The sequence below is a fragment of the Ooceraea biroi genome, chromosome 9 (assembly GCF_003672135.1).
Source record: "Ooceraea biroi isolate clonal line C1 chromosome 9, Obir_v5.4, whole genome shotgun sequence".
NCBI classification, from domain to species: Eukaryota; Metazoa; Arthropoda; class Insecta; order Hymenoptera; family Formicidae; genus Ooceraea; species Ooceraea biroi.
The window spans coordinates 2,066,078-2,082,649 of NC_039514.1; the positions used below are offsets into that span (position 1 = coordinate 2,066,078).

The 16,572-nt window shown below is 42.3% G+C and overlaps 2 protein-coding genes across 2 annotated transcripts in view; both read left to right on the forward strand.

The window, feature by feature from the left end:
* The window catches only part of LOC105276286, a 153,617-nt gene that overhangs the window by 28,994 nt on the left and 108,051 nt on the right, over positions 1–16,572 (forward strand). The window lies entirely within an intron of this gene.
* Positions 5,094–16,086, forward strand: LOC113562557. Its single transcript, XM_026972297.1, has 2 exons — positions 5,094–11,581; positions 12,169–16,086. Exons 1-2 carry the CDS (start codon positions 11,399–11,401, stop codon positions 12,505–12,507), a joined length of 522 nt encoding a protein of 173 aa, XP_026828098.1. The 5' UTR covers positions 5,094–11,398; the 3' UTR covers positions 12,508–16,086.

Genomic DNA, 16,572 nt, shown 5'->3' on the forward strand with positions numbered 1-16,572 from the left:
GTAATCCTGGGAGAAAAAGCACGCGCGAAAACGCATTGTAGCCTAAATCCGCAGACAATAATTCTCCGCGTATCGGCGCACTTCCGTCGTGCCGATAAGTGTCGTGTTCGATATTTTAAATACATGTTTGCTACAGCGTTTTAAGCGCTACAGGAAACGCAAGTTGCTGAATGAATCTGCGCGTGGAATCGCGATACGTGTCCGCGTATCCGCGATTCCACGCGGTCGTGTCAAACTGTCAGTTCTGCCGAATTTAATGCATTATCGAATTCGCGATTTGTTTGCAATCATGTTGATTATATCGGCCATTCATGTGTCCCGAGTCATTGTCTAGCCAATTTCGATCTTATCTCTTTGATAATCTCGTTCCTATCTTGTCCCCTATGTACTCCTTGTCGGCGGTATAGGAGCCATTGATTTTCAGGATGTTGGATGCAGCTCTCTAGGTGGTAGCCCACAAATAAACCTAATCACGAGCACGGTGTCCCGAATTGTCAAGCCACTTTCCGTAGTGCTCGTGCCGAGGCTGAAATCAGATTACTATCTCTATCAACGAGGCGACGTTCAACGTTGATAACGATCATAGATCCCGGACAGTTTGACAGTCCTGATATACCGCTGATATACCGTGTCTTACAGTGTTCTCTCGAATAAATTTTCGTTTAGGTATGACATGCTAGTTGCACTTGCCGCCTCAATCTTCGTTTACAATAATTATTTATTTAGTTTAAATGTGATAATATTAGAAAAAGTTTTGCATCATATTCTTTCCTCTTCGAAGAAACTTTAATATTTGTATGTCTATGCTACAAGAATTACATGAGGATATGCGATAGCCATTTGATACGCTTTAAAGAAACTCGTCTTCAAAGAACAAGCGTGTATACAAGAGCGTCATGTGTACGTCAAACAGAAAACTGTACATCGGAAGCATCACAAATTTCCTGTTTGCTCTTTTCATGGGACAATGTCTTTCCTCGGAGTGAGAGCTTTATGCTTTGCCACTGTAATGAGGTTGAATGAAGATAGTAAGATGGGTAGATTTAATTTCCTTTGGTCCTCACTTCTATCATTCTCCTTCGGTCGCCTTCGCTTGCACAGCGACTAATTGTTCTTTCAGTTGCTGGTAGATTTCTTCAGAGATCTAAAACGTCTGTGTTCGTTTTTACTTTTGATGACTGCTAGAGCGGTGATTTCTTGTCTGTGCTAGGATATGACATCATTCGTTTTAGGAAAATGACTATAAAATATTAAGTAATTATCAATTTATTTATTGTCTCTTTTTAATTAAACATTTTTTATTTATTCTTCATGCTTTCTTTAAATTATTTAATTTTTAATTTTAACAGGTTTAAGATATTCAATATTTTTTAAACAATTATTAAATTGATTATTTGAAGCCGAAACTTTTTCACGAGAATTACATATACACTGATATACACATATAAGAATTAATTATTTAAACATCACGGCTTTCTTTTTGTAATTGTGCGCAATGTTTTCCAACGAAAATTTTTGCAATAGAAATTTTTGTGTCGTCTTACCTCGCGTTTCCGTCACGCAAAAATTTCACGGAGATGTGTTCACTCCCGGATGACATATACTCCATCAACGCGCGTACGTTTTTCCACTCCTGCATTTTTTCGCGCTGAATAGCGACGGGAATGGTGACGGCAGGAGAGTCGCGCCGGAATATTACTAGGCGAAGGAAAAAATCGAAGTTTCGATAGGGGAGATAGGATATGAGGCACGACTCTCGATCAGTGACTTCGACAATTTCTCGCCGCTTTTCGATGGGACGGAAAGAAGTTTGAGTTGCCGGACACGTGTTACCAGCAAGACTTCCGAAACTTTGCCCACTTCAGTTCGGATCTCGGACCTTCAAGAGTATGAGGATTGCCGACGAATGAAGAAACTTTTTTGTGCCCACAGACAGATAGCTCTTCCTACTCGAGGACCAATGGTTCTATCAGGGTTCCTCGGATGCTGCGCATCTGATCATGCGATACATTTCGGCAATATTTTCATTCGAATTAAAAGAATTACAATGAAATATACAGGTACATGCGTTATCTCTCCTCTATGATAAAAGCGCATTGCAAAATCTTTTGAAATTACTGAATATTTCTGTTAGTTTTAAACAATTCTGAGATGTGTAACCATATGTATTTAAACATGGTGTTTGAGTAATTTTCTGCATGCTTTTGACAGCGTGCATTTTTTGAGAGCTCTTTGAACTCGTTTCATGCGGTGGAAGATAGCAGGCTGTAAATTTTCGTGTAACATGTGTCCCAAATATACGGTTTTTCGTTGAAATTACGATTCACTGGCTCTGTCGAAATCAGGGAGGCACATGCATGCACGTCAGCTCGCGCGTTTTTCGCAGCTACGAATATATCGACGAATACGAATGTGCCACGGTACCTGCACCGCGTTCAGATATAACTAACAACTAAATGCGTAATGCACTGGCGGAAGTGCGTATGTACGTACGCGATAATTAACGAAGCATCGCGGACGCGCAAATATAATTGCGACGAAAAGATTCATATTTTACTTAAATTTATTTTCATATCTGGCACTCTGGTATCGCGCATAATACTTCATCTTTTAATAAGAGCTTTTTTTTGTTGACAAAATTTTTTATCCCAAATTTACTTTTATTTTTGAAATCGTAATATTACACAATGTGCATTCTCTAGATAAGCATTTTTTCTCATGTATAGGAAATATTTTGTTTCTGTACATTGAGAGAAGATTTGCATGCCATAGGAATTTATCGATCGATTCATTCAACGTTACGTTTACATTTGTATGTGTCTAGATTCACGTTTCGTTCCCGCGTACTTTAAGCGCGGCAATAAATTCTCTATCTTAACTTACGAGCTTCGCGCGTATGCAAAGATTTCTCGAGCGCAACACTAGCCGTAAACATTTCTGATGGAATTGAGAATCGCGCAACATTAATCGTGTATAAAGAAGAAAATGAACTGCCGTCGCAGTTTAAAAATCCTGCTGAGTGTCCTCCATCATACTGGCGGGAGATACATTTTCCCAGCGGAAGAGCCAGTCCTGCCGCGTGATCCAATTTTCATTGCGATCGTAATCGTCATATTTTACATGTGTGCCGACATGCTCTCGTCCCTTCCTCTCCCATTTATAATAAACTTCGCAGTGTCAGTGCTCGATACCGCGGTCAACAATATCTGCGCGCATTGACCGGACTTCCCGAACCAATGGTGATCGGCCACATTCGTCCCGACTGCTAGGAATCCGGGAACCTCTCTTGATACCGTGGTCGCGCATCCCCGATTCGATCATTGCACACTTGGTATTTGCAATCGTTTCTACCAGGAGGTGGCGAACAAGTGAGCGCGAGCGAGTGAGCGAGGGGTTGTATTTCGCCACATTGCTCCGATATTTGACCAGGACGGAAAGCGGGGGGCTTTGGCTTACACTTGCAAATGTATTCTGGTGTCGACATTGCATTAGCGCCCGGCAACGCGAAATTGTTCGGTGAACCGTTGTCGTTAACGTTATCGTGGCGAAACGAGAAAGAGAGTGGCCACGGCGCCGGGACGATAGCCGGCGCTCAAATGACTTTTGTTTATACTTTGCCATAAGCCGCTCGAACGATCGAATTCTGGATTATATCGGAATCCCGGTGACGATCGCGAGTTGTTATCCGTGTATTAGCCATTTCGGGTTGCTCCTCGATAATTCGCCACGTAGGTATATTCGGAACCTCGTTCGGGATTAGATTTGCGTCTCAAACGAAACGACTTGTTCTGACGATAAAGTGGTTGCGGTGTTCCTCGTATTTTGCAGTGTGCAATCGTACTTTGTACGTTGTACGATTGCAAGCCCGCGCTTTCGTATTCCGTCTCGCTATTACTTAGCTCTTCATTATCATTCTCATCATAGCACGATTCATCCATGACCTACGTAACGTTATAAAGGGCCAACTCCCCATATTATTCTGGCATGCGTTCAAATGGACGCTTTGGGGTTAAAGGTGAAATTGATGGTGGTTAGGTTGGTGCTGGTCAGAGGTAAGGAATAGGGAATTACGACATTACGCTAAAAGAAACTTTAGCGCTTTCGATTTGGCATCGAGCCCGCAAAGATATATAAGGATAATGGCGTCTGCTTTTTATTGTTGATTCTGGTGTTTTTATAATAAAGAATGCACTTTTTTATAAAGAATTACGCTATTCTGAATTTTATAATACTAGTACAACACAGGCACGCGCTATTTTATTTTTCACTATCAATAATGTTTTCGAATAATAATATCTTATATCTATTATTTATTATATGCACAATTATCACACTCTACCAAATTGTTAACCTCCACGCGAAGACAGCCGCGCGATGATAATCTAAACTGAACATAACGCACAACGCGAATCGAGATAACTAATCAGCGTCGCGGAAAAGAGGCAATGATTTCGATTTGATTTAACACGGCTTTTTTAAGAGTGGATTTGGCATATTGCGAAGAGGTCTCGACGATTGAAAATCCTTTAGATTTAGAAATGAAAAAGTTCTAGCCATTAAAAATTTGTTTCTTTTCCGAGGAGTTCTGTGCTTTTTATATTGTTATTTGGCATATTGCGAAGAGGTCTCGACGATTGAAAATCCTTTAGATTTAGAAATGAAAAAGATCTAGCCATTAAAATTTGTTTCTTTTCCGAGGAGTTCTGTGCTATTTATATTGTTATTTGGCATATTGCCTAGAGTTCTCGATGATTTAAAATTCGTTAAAACAATAAATGAAAAAGTTCTAGCTATTAAAATTGTTTTCTTTATCCAAGGAGTTCTGTGCTATTTATACTGGTATTTGGCATATTGCGAAGAGGTCTCGACGATTGAAAATTCTTTAGATTTAGTAATGAAAAAGTTCTAGCCATTAAATTTTTTTCTTTTTTCAAGGAGTTCTGTGCTATGTACAATATATTGTTCAGTATAACACAGGCGCGTGCTATTTTATTTTCCAATATTAATAATGTTTCGAATAATAATATCTTATATTTATTATTTATTATATGCACAATTATCACACTCTACCAAATTGTTAACCTCCACGCGAAGACAGCCGCGCGATGGTAATCTAAACTGAACATAACGCACAACGCGAATCGAGATAACCAATCAGCGTCACGGAGAAAAGGCCTCAACTATTGGATAAAAAAGAACTTCACGAAGTTAACACGCCTCCTTTAGAATAGGAAAAGGAAATTGTAGAATCATTCAGAAGGCATTAATTTCTCAAGATTTCTAATATGTTTTATATAGGTATACTATATAAAGACGTACATATGTATGTGCGCACGTGCTTCGTTGATAATATATTTGTTTAGGAAACTTCCTTGTCGCCATTGCCGCAGCATTTGGAGAACTGAAGCAGGTTCCTTACAAACTTTCTTAAACGAAACTTTGGTCTTCCGAAGCTTTGTGACTCCGTGAAGATTTCTGCGCGTCATTTAATGTCTCTCGCAGTTTGTGCGAGGCAAGGAAAAGGACGTATTAATTTACCGTAGTGTTGGAAAAATGAAGTAATGTAGATTGTTTTTTAACCACGATCTTTTTTTACGCATCATTTTTCAGAGAATGCTTTTGACACTTTTATGAGTGAGATAAATCATTTATGATTTTGCGTGCGTGTAAGTACACTATGATCAGCTCGCGAAGCGCCCCCGCCAATAACGGCAAATTTAATTGTCAATCCATCAAATGTGAGCGCAATTTCTTGGCTGCTTTGCGGCGTTCAATAACGAAGTCGTCAGAATTTCCTCCCGCTCGGTACAATCGTGCATCTCATCAATCTCCCCCGACATTATTCCAAAAAGGAATTGCGCGTCTAAAGTATTACACGATATCTTTCGCGATCGATAAACATTTCGTCTTTCTGCTCGCTGCTCGTGTACATTAAGGAACGATGAGACCGTCAGGAGAAATTTTACTATTTTGGTAGGACCTATCGCGGCTTTTGCCGGCTCTGGCACTTCCGTCTACGAAGATCTCAGTTAAGAGAGAGAACCTACTTACTTAATGTAGTAGAGAGATCCCGGTTATACGTGATTCTGTTTCGTTTCAGTCTCCCTCAGCTCTCTCTGCTTTCTCTCACCCAAGCATTCACTCGTCTCTTCTCGCTGCTTCTTGTTTTACTCTTCTGCTTCGGCTCTCGTCCGATCTCGCCTGCTTCGGTCTCGTTCTTGCCTCGTCTCCGTTGCAGTCGAGTTATCAGCAACTTTCCACTTTAACTAACAACAATTCAGTAAGCAAACAATTAAGCCTCGGCTCGCGGAAACTTCATGTGCTGTCAGGGCTACGTTTGTCGGGTCGTGGCAGTATTACAGAAAGCTGCTACACGAAATTAAAGTATTAACGAGGCACGCCGCTCCCCGTGGAGCCCGTTTCAGGCAGGATACTACTCCAGCTAGTGCAACAACAAGTTTCGTGGCTCCGAACGTCGTCTAGAATGTATCCTTTAGCCGACTTGAATTCTTCATGACGTCCGATGGCGTTGTAGATCCCAGGGAGCCAGCAGTAAAGCTGTCTAGCAGCGCGCGGTTTATCTGCATTTCGAACTTGATAACGGTCTATCGAAATTTTTGATGTGACCCAGCCGACTTGCGGCAAGTCAGCAATATAAATTATAGAAAAATTTATTAGATATAATTTGATATATTAGATAATTTTATATGTTAGATAATAATAATACATATAATATGGAAACAAAGATATGACCAGCCCGTAAGTTGTATCGCGTGAGAATCATTGATATCTATAATGAACTCCTTTGCTCGTAATGCGAGAGTAAACTCGCAGGTCTGAATAATTTAACTCATGAAAGATGATTTTGAGCGTGTGCACGTACACACGGAGAGCCGAGCATTACTGCATAATCGATGCCGCAGTTACAGACGTTAGTGACGTACGAGTGTTATGGTATTAGCGCCGAGTGCGGCCATTGGTTATGGATCAATTGCATTCGGGAAGGTCCAATCGCGGCGGTTACGGGCCCTGAGCGGAAACTGCACAATCCTGCAATGATGCATCGGAACGCCGGTAATTCCCGCGATGCGCCATCCGCCCCATTCCGCTCCGCATACTGACTAAAGTGTTCGGTCTGCAAGTCTGCTGGCTCTCGTCCGATCCGCTTGTTTCTGGATCGATCATTTCTAACGTCGCGGCGCCCACACGTGCGCCAGCCTACGTCTAATAGTGGTGCATATCACGCATAACCCACCCGCGGGGTCGTTCCATTTAATACGCCGGTTCTCGAAACTTCCGTAATGTTGTGCTGCAAGCTCCGGAGGCATCACCGTCCGCCCGCCCGCGATAGCTTATGCACGTAATCTATTCATGGGAGAAGTCGAAGAAGAGCATCGCCCAGTAGTTTACCCAGTTGCTGTGACAGTCATTAATCATCCTCTCGCAAATTACACTCATTCGTTGTTTGCAGCGATGCAAGGACTAAGAGTCGAGAAGGATGAAGAGAGTCGTCACGTTATATCCCGTCAAGGCATCCCTATGTGCGCAAGAGAAGATTAGACTTCCGTCGATTCGAATATTTATCGTGTGACCGGTACGCGAAGTAATGGAATAACGTATTGAATCGCGTTGTACCGTGGAAGCACCGCTTGGAATTGCGTTTCTTCTAATTGTTTTATGCACGCGGCGCCACAGTGAGGGTTATATTCTTCCTCTGCGATGAAAGCGGCTCTTGAGATTATGACAAACGTCGAGAAAAGTGGCCGCGCGGTAATTGAAAGTTAACGCGAATTTTCGAGGAACAAGACGTCACGAATTTGTAATCATCGTCTCGTTTCGACAAATTGTCAAAGAACACCAATTTACGTGGTTTCCAACCACGTTTCATGGTTTTTCCCCATCTTTATCACGTTGAGAAGAAATTACACGATTGCACACTCGATCTTTGTCTTGTTGGCAACACAGCTTGTCCGAGGAACGAGAGATTAATTGACCTTCTTTATCTCTCAACTGCCCTCGAGCGAAACTTTGCAGTTGCGTCGCGTTACTTTACTTTGTATCGAACGTTTTCAACGCAGTCGATACTGACACCGAAAAGACTCGGCGAAACTGTCCCGAGAACGATAAATATCTGGATATTGAGAAAAAGTCAGTATGTCGATATGATCTTAACGAGTTTGCTGAGGAATCGATTCCAAGGTGGAGAACCTTTTATCATGCTGATTATTTTGTGAAAGGACAAAGACAAGATTGACAGAAAGATATAAAAGAAATTTGATTAAGCTTCACAGGATTAGAAAACAAACTTATCAAAAATTGCTTGCCATGAGCGCTTAATATTCACGCTACGCTCGCAGTGATACAAGTAAAGGATTTACCGTACGATGAATCAATTTGATATTATGGCGCTTTATCAGGCCATTTTGGTGGATGCGAGTACCTCGCGGATTTTCTGGCAAGCGGCCGGTCACCACTAAAATCTATGTGCATAACGCAGCCTGACCGTAATTAGCTCGCTTCGTTGCGTTTTACGAGTGCGGTAATGTCACTTGATTATACGGCCACTTAGAATATTAAACGATAAAGCATGGCCGAACGCATTGCCGGCGCCGATAGCCGTTCAGCCCGTTTAATTCACCCTGCACGTCGCTTAAACCTTATTACGTGCGTGCATAAGCGATCACGTACGCCTGTTAATAAATTTCTGTTCGTATGCCGTGAGCAGGCTCAGAATCGGTATTTTCCTAACCGCGAGCTACCGGCGTAATTGCGCGGATAATAATCAACGCTCATGAGCCGGAAGAAAGGAGAAAAGGGAGCAGAACTGCAGGGAATGCACTAGATCATGCTTGATATGCCACGATTAATTTATGATGCTTTGCTTGGCGCGCCGACCAAAGTATTTTCACGTAAAACGGGCGAAACTTTAAGGCCGTTTACACGGGCAAATTAAGCAGCGCTATAAACCGTCGTATGATATCTCTCTCTTGTCGCTCACCATCAAATTCAGCGGTCAAAAATTCAACCGAAACTTTTTATTATCGTTTGCCGAATTTTGGCTTGAAAAATTTAATTAAAATTCTATTATCGCACACTTTTGATTTCAAATGGGAATGTCAAAAGTGCATTTACATACACGTCCATAGAAACAAAATGATGAAACATCAAAATCGCATCACGTGATGCGTTTTAGCAATTTTTGAATCATGCGTACGCTTTTTGATAACGCAGTTTCACGTTTAATAAGATCCACGTTGTTTCCATTTTCTCTATTTCATTTACGATGGAACATGCAACTTCGTTTCGAATACCGCGGCAATATCGGCAACAAACCGATCGTAACAAATAGCGTAAACTGCGAATACAGGTACAGTATATACTGGCATTACCGACGTTTGGCGGTGTCCACACATTATTGCCTTTTAGATAGCGCATCGAGGTTGTCTGTGTTGTCTGCATGACATCGTTGTTAACCGCATTGCGAATTTGTTGCCATCGTGCAATATCCACAATCGGTTTAGTTATTAGCGTCGCGAATTTAAATCGCGTGACGTTACACGCGTAAACCAGTCATTTTTACCAGCGCCTTTTTCTCTCAAATATTCGACATTGTTGTTGTCTTGTTCGCTCACATATATATACATGCCGCGATAGAGCTAGGGAAAAGGGCACCAGTTTACATCGAAGATGCGCTTTGCATTTCCAATTAGGCGAAACTAACAAGCAATGATAACGCGAATTAATTCCGTCGCACGGAGAACGAGAGGCACGCTGCCCTAATTTGGCTAAAAGAACAAGATCGTTGTACACGATTCTCTTTATATTTAATCCTTCACATTATTTCTATAATATATTTAATCTTTCCGACGACGCTTCTCCTCGATAGTAAGCAATTATCTGATTATTCAAATTTTCTACGTCGCAATTTTTCGCATATCAGATCTCAATCCATATTACGATTGGAGAGACGAAGCGGAGAGATGATAATGGCGCGCTAGAGGGTTGAAATTGCCGGTACCTTCTGTGTGTGGTCAATTAAAAAACGGGATAGTCAGGCGGGCGCGCGCACACGAGGAGTTAAAAATCTTGAAATTATAAGCGCCCCGACCGGTGTGGCCGAAGTGAAAAACCGTCGTGATTCAACGCGGCGTGAAATTAAGTGGTTTCGCGGAGATTAATGCCGGCCGATTACAGCTGAAAATACGTTCTCGAGCAACGGCCGACATGCCCGTTCGCCGCGTAATTGTATTCCTTTTTTATTATGCAAATGCTGGGCTCGCGTGCAGATATCGCCGGGCTTTGCAACGGGTCGCGTGCGTATTTCTTTGTGCAACATATCGTCCGCCGTTATTAGCGGCGAGAGCTTATCGCACCGCGTATGATTGCATAACGATTCCGACTTTCGAGCTTATTGCGCGCCATGTACCCCTGTCCGCCGCCGTGATAACGGCCTGACGATCAATCACTACGTTAATGTTCTCGCGTATCGCCGCCGTCCTACCATCTCCCTTTTTCCCTTTGCTCGCTTGTACGATGACTAATTCGCACACTCCACTCCCGGAGTTGTGAAAAAAGGCGGTTGCACCTTTGCGGCGGTTGATACCAGGTGCGAGTGCAATCGGCCGGTAAGCGATGTATTATTCAACGGTCGGCTTTTTTTCATCCGCCAAGAAAGTAATGCCTATCGTAAAACTGACTGATTGGGAGACAAGGAGAACCGCGCCGAGAATACTCGCTGATAAAGCTCGAGGAAAGCTGTGTAAAATATAAAAAGGAAAAAGCAACGTATTCGCGTATCCTCGTTTTATATATTGTGTAGATGCGATTGTAACGCGGCGACTTGACGTCGCGTTCCGTTTTAAAGCCGAACGACTACCACACCGCGCTATTAGTATTTGTGGCACTTTTTCACGTTTTACTTTTTCCCCCTTGTCGTGCAATCGTTTGATGTTTCTCGCTCGCGATTTCCTATGTACGTATGTACATAATCTCGACGGAAAAGCAATGTTTTTAAATAATAAAAGCAGTTGCTGCTTAAATATGCGCGCATAAAACCGTATTCAACATGTATCATATTTTGAACTAATATGTCACTTTTAGTCACTGAGAGTTGACACATTGTGATTATTGAATCTATAAATTTGAAGGATATGAATCGTTGTGAATCGAAGCAACATTCACACATAAAATAGTCATACATTTTTTAAGATGTATTTTATGTGTGAAAGTTGCTTCGATTCAACGATGGAAACAAATGACCGAATGACGATGGGTTCTTTGACAGCGAACGCGAAGTAAATTTTTCGTGTCACATTACGGGATTCCAGTTTTATTTACGATTATATTTCCGTCAAATTGTGGGTGTGATTTGCATGCACCTCAAACAACCAACGTAAAAATGGCGGGCAAAGACACGAAGATTGTACGGAAAAGGGGGAAAAAGGCGAAACCCATGAAAATCGCTGCTTTGGTTGTATCCGCCATACAGGATCTTCGTGAAACCAAAGGCTCTACGCCCAAAAAGATCACAGGATACATTAGTTATGCCTCGAGCTTGCCCGAGGAAAGCGTTAAGCGACGAGTGAGTATAATCGTGAGGCTTCATCTTTGCTCAAAATGTTTAAATTCATGAGACTGCTCAAAAGTTTTAAGTTCACGAGATTCTACTAGCTGCAGTTATGATCTGTCTCTTTTGTGCATGATATGCACATATTTTATTCCATTCGTACGCGCGTAATATTTGTGATTTGAATTGGTCAGGCGTTACAAACACCTTAACGGTATCGTCAACGCAGCACCGCTGTTCCAAGTAAAAAGCGATAACGGTGATTGAAATCGGTGATTCTATTTTTTCCTTTTTTCATTTTTATATATCAATCACTGTCACGGACATGCGTATGTAAAGCGTGTGTGCGACGAACGCCAAGTTTACGTCAGTTCCGCAAATCGTTGTAAATAACGATATTTTAATGAAAAGAATTCAAAATCCGTTGCAGCGCTATCGCTTTCTCTTCGTGGAGGATAGAATAGAAAATCCACCCAATTTGTATCATTCAAGATACGAATAAACGATTGTACTCGAGAAATGTTCTTTTGTGTGCATTCGCAGTCGAGATATTCAGCTCTTATCGCCTAAAATGGTTGTTAGAATTTTTGCGCGTTTCCTAGGTGAAGGCGGCTTTGAAACGGGGCGTGGAGTATGGTATTCTGCGAAGATACCGCGGCCACTATTTTCTACCGACCGGCGATGAATTGGACCGTGCGAATCGTATCGCCGGGCGATTCGCGGGATTGTCCGTATCCGCGTCGCTGCTTGCCAAGTCGAAAACGACCATCGGTCTCGACCGCAAGATCAGCAATGGTAGAAGACCTCGAGAAATCGGTAACAGAACGCGAAGGAGTAAAAAAGTTCGAAAGGCCCCCATCGCCAGCAGTCCCCCCATCTCAGCCAGTTCCAGCTGGACGGACAGAATCAACATCGACGACATCGAGTCCGTGATGGAATGAGACTATGCATAATCCGTTCAGTTTCAGAAAAATATTTGCTTGCCTGATATGCCATTCAAATGTGTATTCCATCCGCGTAATGTTTGTCCAATCGCGAATGACTATTTATTTCTCATCATCATTGATAAATCGTATGTAGTTATACTTGTACAAATATAGTTAAGGTAAGCTGATCTGAAACTTTACACCAGGTTTTCAAGATTAATATTTGCACGTTTTAAATGTAAAGATGTATCATGTAGTATATAATAATAGAAAATGCACATATTAGATAAATATAATAGGTATCTTTGCGTTCGTTCGATTGTAAAAATCAGTGATATCCTTGAATATTAGAAGAATATAAAAGATGGGAAATTCATTGTCATCGAGAGATCTTAATATCCTTCAGCATTAGTAGAACAGGCGACTGGCAGAGATGATTGTGGAATCGAGCTTGTTTCCCATTATGATATATCGACTTACCTGCGCCTTGGTCCGATGTCCCGCCGATTCCGCTCGTCTGCATCGCGGCAGAATTAAGTGAAATGAAGAACGAGGTTCTCTTTTTTCGTAAATTGCATCGGGAGGCGAGACGACCATTTATAAAAGTTAGGAGCTTCTTACCCGGGCCGATAAACTTAATAGCTTCAGAAATTTACGGGGTTTGGCATGCTGAGGAGAAAATTTTGCGCGCCTCTGTTTTCTCGCGATCGATCGTCCGCTACTTCCTCCTCGTTTTATTGGGTACATCCGCGCCATTACGCCCGCGAAATAATTTTGTTCTCACTCCACCTTCTCTTTCGCGTCTCTTTCTCTTTCCTTCGACCGCTCTTTTTCTCTCGTTTCCATGTGTACGCGTCTTGCGGTGCAATATCTTCGATGGAACATATTTACGGCGCCGTGACGGCGGGTTTAACGGCAGCTTGTGTAAGTTACGTTCCACGTGACTATGTGAGAAAAAGCAATACGAATCGTAAAAAACGGTCAGGACTCGTCGACGATGAAAACGCGATAATGTAACGGTGGCGTAGTATGCTGAATAGAAAATCCGATAATTATAGATGCACGGCGTTCGGCTCACGTCGCAATATGACGTCGTGTTCGCGCTGCAGCTACCTGATAGCGTTTGGATTAATTTGACGACGGAATCGAATAACTGCGTAATTACGTTCGCGCATAAAACGGCGAAGTGCATCATTTACGCGCAGAATCTTCACGGACTTCGGGGAAACTCGCTTATTATGCGCCGTTAGTCGAACTTCAAATAGAACTGTGCATATGCCGAAACAGGTACTAAAACAGGCGCTGAATAGTTGGAATAGCGCGAGCGCTGCTAAGTTGCGAAAGTGTAACGTGCATAGTAAGTTAGTAACTTACGTAATTTTAGGAATGCAGTAAATAAGACGTGAAACTGTTTATTTTCTGGTCCGTCTCTCGTCAACGAATTTTATTCGCTGGCGAACATTTTTTTGTGCGCGGCTCCTCGGTTTTTCTTCGCAATACATACGCGCGCGACTTGTATCGGTTTCCTCTGGAATTTCGGAAGCAAACAGCAACTGCAGTCGGTGTTTCGCGAATTCGTTTCGAGGCGACTGGTCTGGAATTCCAGTGGGATCCGATTAAATTCCGTGAGAGAAATGGTTTTAGTCCCGGCGGCCTATAATCTCGCAAGCATGCTCGGGCTATGAACAACGGGCGTCCTGGGACAATTCGGATCCGTTTAAATGATAATTCGAAAAGCTAGTTGGCACTCGCAGCCTCTCGCCGTATCGGTAGCGACCCATGTAACGGCGGCTGTGAATCGCGCAAACCCTGGGAGGATCCCATTTATTATAACACGCCCCTTCGTGGATTAGTTGCGTGCGGTAAACTAATACGCTAAGTTGAAAAGTATTTCATGCGCGCATTACGATTTGATTAATTTGCTAAACACGACAGGCTGTAACCGCACGCCCAAACCGAAACTGAATATTCTATTCATTTGTGTAATCCAATTCTCGATCCAATTGAGAATCCATCTTATCCCTACTTAACGCTCGCCGTTAAATCGACTTTCTCACATGCTCTCGAATCTCGAACATCTGTTCTATCATTAATGTAATGAATCTTGGGAAATCTCAAAATTCCACTGATTGAGAGTGGTTTAGCGCACGCGGAATACGGAGAAGCGGTGTGCCAATAATTCCATTAACGTGTAATTTTCTGCAGCTCAATTGAGGATACGAAGCTATTAACAAATTTCGCTTATACGATCGGTCGCGGTCGGGGAAATACGTGGCGATCGCGGAAACGCAGTTCGGGAGATTGAGTTTTCACGCGGAAGAAGGAAAGGAGGGTGCGCGTGCACTCGCACGCGTGGAAAGCAATTCATTGGAGCTTCATGGAGATGCTATAATTGTAAGTTGCGCGAGTTGGTCGTATCAAGGAGCTCGGTTGAATGCCGTTACTTCGAATACTGTCGAGCTTGGCGGTTCCGCAACTGCAATTGCGTGGCTCGCACTGAGCAATGCAATTCCGACTGACCTCGCGTTTCTGTTGCATGCGGGGGTGAGAGGGTAAGGCAGAAAGAGGAAGAGCGAACGATGTCGTTCCTTCGTGTCTGGGAAACCTGAGAATAGAGAACGCGAGCAGTTGTGGCGAGAGCTACGAAGGTAGTCTTGAAAGTGGCGGGTTATACCGACGATTGCTTGAATTAATCGTTTTCCTCGGAAACATGTTTATCCCGGGATTGCTCATGAAACACAAATTAAATTTTTTTGCGCCATCGTAGAACGTCTTCGGCCACGTGAGTTTCCTAGGGTGATTGTGCTGTAACTGTTACAGTGTAACACTATAAATTTGTCCTCCTCAACACCAACGTGATCCGAGCGGGAAACGTAGTCTCTATTAAGACAGATGATGGAATCTATCATTCCGCCTTAAAATACTGGAATCAAATAAGACGCACTTTTATCCGACCCAACGGACAAGCAAAGGAGATTGAAATTCGCGGCCTAGGTCCAACCTGCGAACCGGCGGAATTGGAGCCGAATTAACATGTAGGATGCGTAACGCATGCGCAAATTATTGTAACGGATCCTATGCTCTACCTGGCCCGATGCTCGGAAGGAGAAAATAGCACGAAGAGACGTCACTCGAAGGAAGGCTGCGTTGTAGTGCACGTCTGTAAATTCCTGGAGTCATCCCCCAAGTAGTCAGATCGCTGCTAATATTATAGTTAACGATAATACGATTGTATTATAACAGCGAGTAACAAGTTATGTGAACGAAATAACGAAATTGATATTGATAACGAAACTGTCAGAGAAGAAGTTTTCCATCGTCTACGATTGGTAAATATTAATAAACTTATATTATTTAGTCTGAAACATAAAAGTTTTGTCTTTATTCCATATTTTTCATAAAGAATCATATTCGAGGGTCCAACTATCCATCCCTGAGATATCACCGAAGAGATACCCCCTTAACTCTTTACTATAAAAATTTATAAAAATTAGTTGGCACCCAATATATGTAGTTTATTATTATATCAAAATTAGAGCCCTGGCAACTACGGACCCGGCCGCGCCAGGTGAAGGCTACTATAAAAGAAAAAAAGCTTGTCAGTGCAATAATGTCTCTCTCTTTGTTTTTTGTCATTCATATCTCATTCTCGTTTAAATAATTGTTTAATGTTAAATATCATCGATTGTATGAACATGAACATTATACATGAATATCGTAACTTGAACAGTTGCGTAAATTGACGAAAGACCAAAGATATTCTGGTTGAAAAGTCTTACATGATGACATTCTTTGTGACAAAGCACTCTTTATTGTCTCAAAGACTTTTTGCGTCAATGAACATTTGTGGATCCAATATTGCGACGAAATAAATTTCGTCGAGCTACGTAACTGCAATAATCTCCACAAGCATTATACGTGGCAGGTTTGGCTCTCGTTTGCAGGTTCTCTGAATTCGCTTGCGGAATGTGAGCAAACAGGATAGGTGCAAGTAATATCGATACGATTGTTGTCTGAAAAGCAGACTTCCGCATTGGTGACAGTCGTGGTTCGAATTCGTTGTTTCATGCTGGACATGTT